Source organism: Macrosteles quadrilineatus, unplaced genomic scaffold (assembly GCF_028750875.1).
Source record: "Macrosteles quadrilineatus isolate MER2022 unplaced genomic scaffold, UCM_ALF_1.0 Scaffold_5__1_contigs__length_97177068, whole genome shotgun sequence".
NCBI lineage: Eukaryota > Metazoa > Arthropoda > Insecta > Hemiptera > Cicadellidae > Macrosteles > Macrosteles quadrilineatus.
This window is the reverse complement of record NW_026542598.1, coordinates 38,815,600-38,826,551: the sequence shown is the minus strand read 5'-3', so window position 1 is coordinate 38,826,551 and position 10,952 is coordinate 38,815,600. Positions and strand designations below refer to the sequence as shown.

General features: G+C 34.3%; 1 protein-coding gene across 1 annotated transcript; it reads left to right on the top strand.

The window, feature by feature from the left end:
• Nucleotides 1-7,552: 7,552 nt before the first annotated feature.
• Nucleotides 7,553-10,617, top strand: LOC128993865 (protein MANBAL-like). Its single transcript, XM_054417927.1, has 3 exons — nt 7,553-7,852; nt 8,489-8,637; nt 9,438-10,617. Exons 2-3 carry the CDS (start codon nt 8,494-8,496, stop codon nt 9,546-9,548), a joined length of 255 nt encoding a protein of 84 aa, XP_054273902.1. The 5' UTR covers nt 7,553-7,852; nt 8,489-8,493; the 3' UTR covers nt 9,549-10,617.
• Nucleotides 10,618-10,952: the final 335 nt, after the last annotated feature.

Genomic DNA, 10,952 nt, shown 5'->3' with positions numbered 1-10,952 from the left:
TATTTTTACGCCAATTACAAATATTTTTGGAAAAATTCTCTTATTTTTAATATTTAGTTACGATAACACGATGACGTAACAAACTTTGTTCTGTTGATTAATTTTTTTTTAGTAATTACATCTATATATAATGCCAAAAGTACCCATGAACTTTTGAGAGAGCTACAAGTCACACCCTCATAAACCATATACTTAAAATGTTCGTCATGACGAGAAACCTTGCGCAAAATTATCCATTATTTCATAAATTGTCCTATATCGTAATTGCTTTACAATGGGAACTTTCCATTTACCTAATGTTAAAAATACCTCAGCTGTTATTATTTGTTTGTATTACCATTACTGTATTCTGCTTTGTTTATTTCAGCTTAACTTAACCAATCAATAGTTGTATTAATACTTATGTAGTAAACGGGGTGGAGCCCGTGGGTAACAGCTAGTAATTATAAAGTATAAATCTAGTAAAAAAATGCATTTTCCCACTTTAATATTCATACTTTCGTAATAATAATTACAATAATTACCAATAATTACTTGTTTATACTGAGTTACGGGAAACGGGCGATAGGCGTGCGCGATCCATTTTGGAGGGGGAACTTCATTGTCGCTGGTTGGTCGGAAGATTACAACGACGCCCCTCCCCCTCCCTTTTACCGTCAACTGCGGTATAAAAAGGGTGACACAGTTCTAAGAAATCATTAGTCCTTTGTCTTTCACTGCGCTATTGTCCTAATACGCTTTTTACTATCACATGTGATAAAGATTTACTTTATCTACTTATAAGTAATTTCATAGTTTTTGTGGCTGTTTACTATTAAATTATTGTGTAATTTTGTAATAGTAATCAACTAATAGTAATTACATAGAATAATAATTATTATTGCATTCATATTGTTTACGTAAATTTATCACTAGTTAACATTTGTATGACATTGGAAGCTGTTCCAACGCCTTAGGTTAATATTTTATAGTTAATTGTTACTAATTTACTACCACTTCAAATAGGCCTGATTGGTTGTTGATCTAATTTCTAAGATGACTACTAATCCTAAGTTTTTAGGAGCAGACCTGATCGGCGACTCCATGATGCTTCGCTTCAGTCTTCGACATGCCGATTCAGTTCCTAACTATCAGGGTACGCATTTTTATATATTTCACATTAACAAATGTTGATAAAATGGACTAGTGATTGGTACATAACTTACTTAAACAGGGACATATTTTCAGTACAGCAAGTCGAAATACTATTGTTCAGGGGATTTGTTACAGGCTATCCTTCATGTTGGGGAATGTGTAGAAGCGGACAGACTGCCAAAGAGCTGTTGGTGAATCCCTGGATCCGGAACTCCTGCAACGACGTAGCAGTAATTATGATCGGGACAAATGATGTGTTGCAGATCTGCTCCGATAGAACTAGACTTGTGAGTAGCGATGACGAATGACTTTGCATTTCAAGATGTGAATACTTTCAGGGGCTATTGTATACAACCATCAATATCGCTAACCTTTGCAGCATTTGTGTTATTGCTATCTGTAGTAGTAGTTAATGCTACTTTCGTTTAACATTCATATAATAGGCCTAGAGCGGAGGTATTTTTTCCAAAAATTATAGATGCACACAATATAACACTTGGTTTATAATTGGGATTCTACTTATTGATTATTCTTCCTATAATTTTAGTATCTAGTATACTGTGAGGTGAGAGTGAGATATTAAATTATCTTTGAAATTATTTAATGGTTTTACGAGTCTATAAACGTCTAGACTCCAAGGACTGACTATTAAGCTTTGGGAAATAACTTCAAACCCCTAGAACTAACGTTTCCCCGTGCGACTTACGCTGGAGCGGGGTTTTGTCTACGTATTGCCATGTTTACAGATATTTTACTTTTCATTCGAAATTTTACAATTTTATTTCAAATAACCTTTGTACTGTGTTTAGCAAATAACAAGCCACAAGAGTATGTTTTAGAGTCCAGCCAAGCAGCCACTGAAGTTTTCCTTGAGGAAAGTGATGGTGAAAGCTTGGAAGCGGTACAGAGTAGTGTACTTCTGCACCGTGCCGGAGATTCCAAGGCTAGAGGAGGCGCTGGACGAGACGACGAGAAGTCGCTACCAAAATGTTCTTCCATGGGCCAACAATTACATCATGTCGTTTGGAGAGAAAGAGGGTAATTCCTTTTAATTTGAAATTTATATGGAAAATGTTTTACATTTTTACCTCATTATCTAGAAACCTTTGTCGTAAGTTTGGATACATTTTATTTATTTAAAAACATTGTTTGGAATAACTAATATATATTTGTATGTAAAAGACTATATAGAACAAACATTATTTTCATATTCTAGACTTCACAAGAAATCGTTCGAGGGCCGTTTGTAAAATCGCCGTGCGTGGAAATCTTACTAATGTTAGTGAATGGGGACTTGCCAAATTGAATTATCTTTGTTACTATATTGTGTAAATATTAGTTTAAATCACGTTGAATTTTTTCAGGTGTTAAGCCCATCGACCTAAGAGGGGTGTTCACGCGTGACTGCTACGAAAGGCAAGTTTATTCACAAGTTAAATTTTACATTATTTGGATTATAAATGAAAAGCAAAAAACTGTTAATCTTAGAATAAGTATCTTTTGGGAAATAAAATAATGGTGATATTCATTGTTCAGGGTCTTATATTATTTTAGTGTTCAAACTGGAACATTAACATTTTAAATTATTTGGATTATAAATGAAAAGCAAAAAAATGTAATCTTGGAATAAGTATCTTTTAGGAAATAAAATAATGGTGATACTCATTGTTCAGTGTCATATATTATTTTGGTGTTCAAACTGGAACATATTAAGCCCTTCATATTAAGTTGCTCATTACGCATGTGGTATATTATACATTATACTAATGATCACATCATTCTTTCAGTACCATGGGATACGGCCAGAGCAGGCGACAAGACCTGATACATCTAAATACAAAAGGGATGGCAGTTTTGAACGACATTCTTCTGGAGAACGTAAACAAGTAGTAGGATCTGAGGTAGTATAAAATCGAGTTTGGGTTTGTATTATGCCTATTTCACAGTTTGTGACCTTGGGTTGAGTGCGAACACACGACGATAGTAAAAATTTGAAGGCAACTAGACAACACATTGCTTTCACTACATACAGTATTTATTATAAAGGTTTAATAAATTAATTGAGAATACTAAATGGGTTTTGAATTCTTCAAAAATGATTGTTGATGTTTTTTACTTGTAAGATTTATTAACTTATGTTTTTCAGGATTATACTACTTGTTTATTGCTAAATCAGATTGTTTGGACTATAAAGGTTTAATAAATTGAGAATACTAAATGGTTTTTGAATTCTTCAAAAATGATTGTTGATGTTTTTTACTTGCAAGATTTATTAACTAATGTTTTTCAGGATTATACTACTTGTTTATTGCTAAATCAGATTGTTTGGACTATAAAGGTTTAATAAATTGAGAATAGTAAATGGTTTTTGAATTCTTCAAAAATGATTGTTGATGTTTTTTACTTGTAAGATTTATTAACTTATGTTTTGCAGGATTATACTACTTGTTTATTGCTTAATTAGATTGTTTGGACGTTTGACGTTTGTCGATGCTATGTAAAATAGTTTTATGACAATAAAGATTTAGTTTATCTATTCTAAGGTATTAAATTAAATAAAAGGACTAAGAAATTATAAATTGTAATTATTTTGTATATAGTGTATATATTATTTTTAGTTCATCCTTGACACAGTCTATCCAGAAGTTAATCTGGCCAACGACGTCGCAGCAGGTATTAAACGTATTAAAGGTATATAGGAATGGTATTATATAGTGTATATATATATATATATATATATATATATATATATATATATTAGATAATTGTTTGTGTGCAAGATCATTGAATATATTAATCAATTTTGTTTCAGATACCTAGCGCCTCTCACACGAGAGGCCATTTATGTATGAACAACCAGCTTTGTGTTCAATAACGAATCTAGTTGTTTTCATACACAAGTGGCCAAAAAAACATTATCTACAACAATCAGCAGCCGACAATCTACAACCACCAAGATGTCAAGCTACCGAAATCAAACCTTATTATTATAACGTATCAGTCCTACTATGTTTATTCCACAACTCACAACCACCCTACAACACGGCACATTTGAGAGCGGACGGTGGGACCAAACCGCTAGTTTATCCTACAAGTCCTGACCCAACCCCCTAATACGTCATTTTGAGTGTCATTTTTGTATGGCTCTCGTTCATTAAATCTATATTTTAGTTGTTTACTATTCAAGATTTGACTACACTTTATACAATGTATCAATCCTAATTGCTTATACCACTGGATTAATTTATATGCATGTCCGTCAAATGTTGCAATTTATTCTATAACAACTGAACCACCCCTTAACACGCCATATTCAGGGTCATTTTTGTATTGCTCTCGTTCAATAAATCTATATTCTAGTTGTTCACTGTCCAAGAGTTGACTACTATTTATACAATGTATTAACCTTAATTGCTTATACCACTGGATTAATTGCTGTGCAGGTCGTTGAATGTTGCAATTTATTCCACAACTCACAACCACCCTACAACACGGCACATTACCGAGAGTGGACGGTGGGGCCAAACAGCTAATCCTACAAGTGCTGACCCACCCCTTAACACGCTACATTTAGCGTCATTTTTGTATGGTTCTCGTTTCATTAATCTATATTCTAGTTATTTACTATTCTAGACTTGACTACTATTTATAACTCGTATCAATCCTATTGCTTATACCACTGGATTAATTGCTGTGCAGGTCGTCGAATGTTACAATTTATTCTATTAGATATTCAAAAACCACTCCTTAACACGCCGTATTCCGTGTCTTTTTTGTATGGCTCTCGTTCAATAAATCTATAATATAGTGGTTTAATATTCGAGACTTGACTACTATTTATACAATGTATCAATGCTAATTGCTTATACCACTTAATCAATTGTTGTGCAAGTCGTTGAATGTTACAATTTATTCTATAACTACCGAACCATCTTCCACCACAACTTATGTACAGGTCTATTAGCATGAGAACAGAAGGTACCCTTTTGTTTGCCACAGACAGTTTTACGATCTCGCACTCGTCAGATGGTCGTCAGCTAGCTTCAGCCAATTTCGGTTTCGGTTAAAGAAAGGTAGGCATTTAAAAAAAACAATACACGACATGTCAGGCAGGTAGATTGGGGTTGGTGCCATGTGTTTAATAACCTTTGAATTTTTATCGAAACTGAATTATTTTCATCTGAACGACACTGAAATAATTCCCTTTTGACTGACATCCCAAGTAACTGACGTCGAAAATTGTCGGCACTAAAATAGTAGCATTTGATCTGACAAGTTGTACACACTATGGCAAAAGAAGGAATAAGTCTCCCGATATTCCCGTTATCAAGATCTCGGGTTCAGAGCAGAGCTACTCTCCAGTGGAATCGTTCTTTACCAACTGAACATGGGTGTTTGTATCTCGGCTATACATTAATACTTTTAATATAATACTTATATTAATTAATACTTATGAAATATTATGAAATACTATGCATAAGGTATTGATGATAATCAATTGAGTTTTGATACTGAAGGACTTGACATACTGTGATTTAATCCGAGTCCTCTTTTAATGCGTGTTAAATTTTTATGTAGCATCAATGAATGGATGTACGATAATACTTGCAGTTTTTCATGTCACCAAATCTCTACTTTTTATTATGAAATAATTAATTTTGGGTATTATTTTTGGTTTTCTTTTGCTTTACTCTTTTAATTCACAAACAAGGACAAAAGTAGCAGTTAAACCTCAGTATGATTAGTAACATAGATACATCTTTAATCTAAGCTTATAGTTTCAATTAAACTCTTTCAACAATACATAATCAACCATTATACTCATATCAATCGAGTGTATTGTCACGGTGTTGTTCTGCGATAAAAAATTCTCTTTTGCCTGCCTACTGCCATAGATTAAATATATTCCCTTAGGGTAGGGAATCTATCTATATATTAATAGGCAAGCATGTTTCTTTAAAACCTTTTTTCTCAGCTCGTGTGCATCGTAGGGAAAATCTACGCATACCGTTGGAAAGCTATTTTCCTGTGCAGAATCCCTTTATAAATTTAAATAGGCTCAAAGATAAGCACAAAAAATAAGTTTAAAAGTTTTAAAAAATTAACATGGATCTTATGCGTTGCTATGCTGGTTACGAAATAACAACGAAATATAAACAGAAAATCAAAACAAATGGAGGAAACTCCAATCACATGTTTTATTTACAGTGTGGGGTGAAAATAGTTAAGTGAGTACATTACATATTTTTGGTCGAGTTTCGACCACTGGACGACCTCTCGTATTATTTAATCTATGCTACTGTACTACCATAAAACATAGTCCTAGATTTCCCATCCTTATGTAACAGCTGAAGCCAATTTTATTGTTAGTTCTGTCCGGTTTTCTGTAGATGTCGTGTTTTGTTTACAATTCGTTTCTTGTTATTTCCGTAATTTAAAACCTCGTTTAACCAAATAAAACTATCTAATCATAAACAATAACTCGTCCACTAGCTATATAACCAAACAGTGAGACGCAAATAATAAGAAACTAACCCTAAAATAATATAAACAAACTGTAAACAAAACACGACATTTACAGAATGCCGGATGCTGAATTTTTATTTCAGCTGCAGTGTTTTTAATACGGTCAAAATGAGAGCATTCTATTGGCTGAGGGAACACCATTACCGCAACGATACGGCTTGAAGCCATCGGCCTCGTTGGTCTAATGGATAAAGTGCTGGGCTGAGAAGCTAAAGGTCCCAAGTCCGAAACTAACTTTTTATCTAAGATTTTTGCATTATCAGCAAGTTTGGTTAGGTTATGACCGTTTAATTTTATAATTAAAAACATTTTAAATTGAATTTGAGGCATTTATAGTTTTATTTTATGAACAGAACTATTTTTTTGATAAGTAAACCTTCATTCAATGTTTTCATTATCAGTAAGTTTGGTTAGTTAGGTTAGGTTATAACATTTTAATTTTATAATTAAAAAATTAATTTTAAAATTTTTTAGCTTTATAATATTTTTTTTATTTATAATTTTTAAACTCATTTTGTCCGTATTATAAAACTGCAGCTGAAATAAAAATTTTGCAAACCGGATGGAACTAACAATGAAATTGGCTTCAGCTGTTTCATAAGGATGGGAAATTTACCAAGGGAAGGGACTATGTTTTAATGCTACTACCATAGATAAAACATACTCGCTACCATAGACCGCCATAGACATGCTACTACTAAACTGATCTTCAGGTAGATTTTTCAATCTCCAACTCGGGAGTCGGGACGGACTGGATTCGGTCGATTCGGGTTGGCTGGCCTGGCACTAGACCTAATCTAATCCATAATCTAATCCTAATCACTGCCGTCTGCTGGCTGCTCTCGCTCTCTGCTTCTGCTGTTTGTTTAGCTTTAGCTTTAGCTGTCCTGTCCTGTCCTCCTGTCAGTCATAGTCGAGAGTCTGAGTCTTTCTCTTTTAGTCAATTTGCTCATAAATAAACCTGATCGTGAATTTTAAATTAAAATGCTTTATACAAAATAGGTTTCAATTTAATTTGCAAATGTAATGTTGCTGAGACAGTTCCGATTGTTGTTTTAAGTATAAGTTACGCACTTTTACCAAGTCGAAAATCAGAGATTTCCTCTCAGTGTTTAGGCAAGATATTATTCTTCAACAAAATATAGGCTTTGCACCTCTACATCGTTGTCAAAAGTTCTCATAGACTTAAGAGGTAATGTTTATTCTTATTTTTTGGTAAAGAACCTAAGTAGGCCTAAGTTATGTCTTAGATTCAATTATGTTTGCATAAACACACTAGTACTGTAAGGAAAGGCCTATTACTGCCTTTCAGTTTATGTCGCCACAGAGAAATATCTTTATCTTCTCCAAATGCTTTCTATTTACATCACATTATGTGTCTTAGCCATCTTTGTTATTTTATGCGTTTGAGCGCCATTGGCCTTTTTTACATTTATTGTAAACGTATCCCGGTCTTGTTAGTTAGCGTAATTAACCAATAGCACAATGTCAATGCCACTTGGGATCATAGCGCTCAGCAACCTTCAGATTTCAACTCAAGCACTGTATCCTACAGCCTAGCCACTCAACTACACATAAGTAGCCTACTTCTCTACTTTTACTTTCTTTAACTTCTTGTGATCTCTATCTCACATCGTTTTACTCTTAACAGAATGGGCGGAAATATCCATCACCTATTTTCCAACACCAAAAAATTACATTGATACGAAGAGGAGGTAAAAAGGTAAAGGTGATATCCTTCATCCTTCTAGTATTGGAAGGGTAAATTTTACGACAATGTCAATGTCAAGAAGATTTCTCATTTAAAGTGGTTTTCTCTTAATTGTAGATAAGATGTACGAGGTACCAGGTGCTGTTCCGGATGATTTCATGGACACTGTGATCAGATACGGTCTTTACATCGGGGCCGTGTTTCAGCTGGTGTGTATCGCCGCAGTCATCGTACTTCCTGAAAAGTATGATTCATCATCAATGAAGGTACTTAATGCCAATTATATGCCACTTACTGTTTATAAACTATAGAACTATAAAACTATTAAACCATTAACTACAAAAACAAGATCATTTGTGTTCCAATTAATTGAATTTATCTTACTATGCAATCTTGACAAAACTTAGTTTTGGGGGTTTATTGCTTAAAAATTTTAAACCTCGTCATTGGTCAGCAAAATGAAAAGTACAGGTCCAAGCACTGATCCCTGGGGAACTCCTTGTTAGAGGTAGTAGCCCAGACCTTGCAGTTTGGGAAACATTGACATTGTGTCTCAGTTTCACTAGCTGACGTCAGGTAGCTGTCAAACCACCTGTTTGTAATTCTTTGAACAGTTTCTGGCTATTTGGAGCAAAAGAACGTTATATTCTACTTTTAAGTTAGGGCCTAATTCTGTTTGGTATGGAGAAAATGTTATTAATTTATATAAAGTTGAGAATTGGCATATGAGAATGGGATAAGAAAATTTAATAAAATTAGTTAGAAGGACCAGAGGGTTTTAATGTTGAGGATAATATCGATGGGTGTTAAACAAATATACATATCGATGGTTCTTAAGCCAGGATATTTTTATTAATAGTCCAATGACCAAGTAAGCTGGGCCTAGTTTCAAACCATTAAAGTTATTTTGATTTTTCTCAGAATGGAACTGCAAATTTCTGATTACTAAGTAAGCACTATATCCACTCCGCTACCCAGCTAAACATGTGTTCGTGTCAGTGGTGTTGACCATATTTCAGTAAAGTTGGCCTGGATTCAGTAATTTATGAAACCTAACTTTGTGCAGGACGGGGATATGAGTGAAGAAGATTTGTCCGAAGGTAGTCCTCAGGCTACGCCTCGACGACCTCACGCTCACCACAGACCTCGGAAACAGGAGAAAAAGAAACGGAGATAAAGATAACTATCGTAAGGTTATTTAACCAGAGAAACTTTTATGTAAATGAATGTTACCTATGATATGTATGGTAGCCGCTGTTTAAAATGTTGTAAACGTGCGTTTCAAGTGTCCAACAATGATTTAACATTGTCTGAGCAGATTTCATGTTTAACATGTATATGTACAAAAAGTGTGTTTTAGTGGCTGTAAGTTTGTAAAATGAGATTTATTTAAAAATAAAGTATAACCTCGCAAATCTAACCTCAGATAGTAAGACTCCACACTTAATCCGACCATCGCATGACCTATCAGTTGCAATGTTATTGCAGTAGGCTAATATTGCGCACGGCCAACATATTTTTCTCCTTCGCAGTCTCAGGAAGATTACCATCGTCCAAAATTGTCTTACACAAATGTGGTAAAAATCTTGTGGTTATATAAAACATAATCGTCTTCGGAAATCACGGCAAAATCTAGGACATCTTCTGATGATACATGATCATTGTCTACCATAATCACAGAATAATCCTAGACAAATCCCGCAGTCATGGAAAAAATCATCGTCTTCGGCAGGCACCATTATCACATGCTGAAAACTATCCTTGTCATCTGTGATAACGGCAAACTCCTTAATATCTGCTGTGGTTTTGTAAACATCATCATTGTCTCCCGTGTTGTGGTAAAATATTGAACGTCTCCTGTGGTCATGGGAACATTATCATCGTCTTTCACGGTTGTGAAACATTTCTTAATATCTTTTGCGGTAACGGATAAATCATCATCGTCTTCCGCCGCAGAAGAATATTGAGTGTCTCTTGCAGTCCAGGAACGTTACCGTTACCATCGTCTTCCACAATCGTGGCAAAATCCTGAACAGCTGCCCCTCAGGTATCCACTGCTCTGCTTACTGTTCCAGTCCTGTAGGTGTCGGACTAGCGGGGTTGTACTTTAGGTTATACTTTAGTCTTTTAATACCTTATATGTTCCTTAATTGTATGTAAAATGTATTTAAAAGTGTAAGCTATTTGTAAATATTTTGGATTAGGCCTAAGTTAAATATAACAATTTTAAAACAAATTGTATTAAATAGTGTTTTGCTGATTTATTTAAACCAATGTTTACCCCTTTTTTGGTTAATCTTTCTGCTATCCTATTTGAAATGAAAAATATTCTTATGTGATTTTGTTGGTCAGTAATTGCGAGTTTTTTTTAGATAAGGAAAAAGTCCCATTTTAACACTTTAACCGAAACCCCGGTCTGGCAAGCCCATGGGAATTTTCACAAACGCATGTTGGCAACACTTTTTACTTGGGAGATTCCATTCCCTCAATACCTTCCCCCCTTTTCCTCCCCTACCTATTGATATATTGTTTGTTTATTTACCTTGGGTGCCGCGATCTTGACAGGTTGTCTGTTCATAAT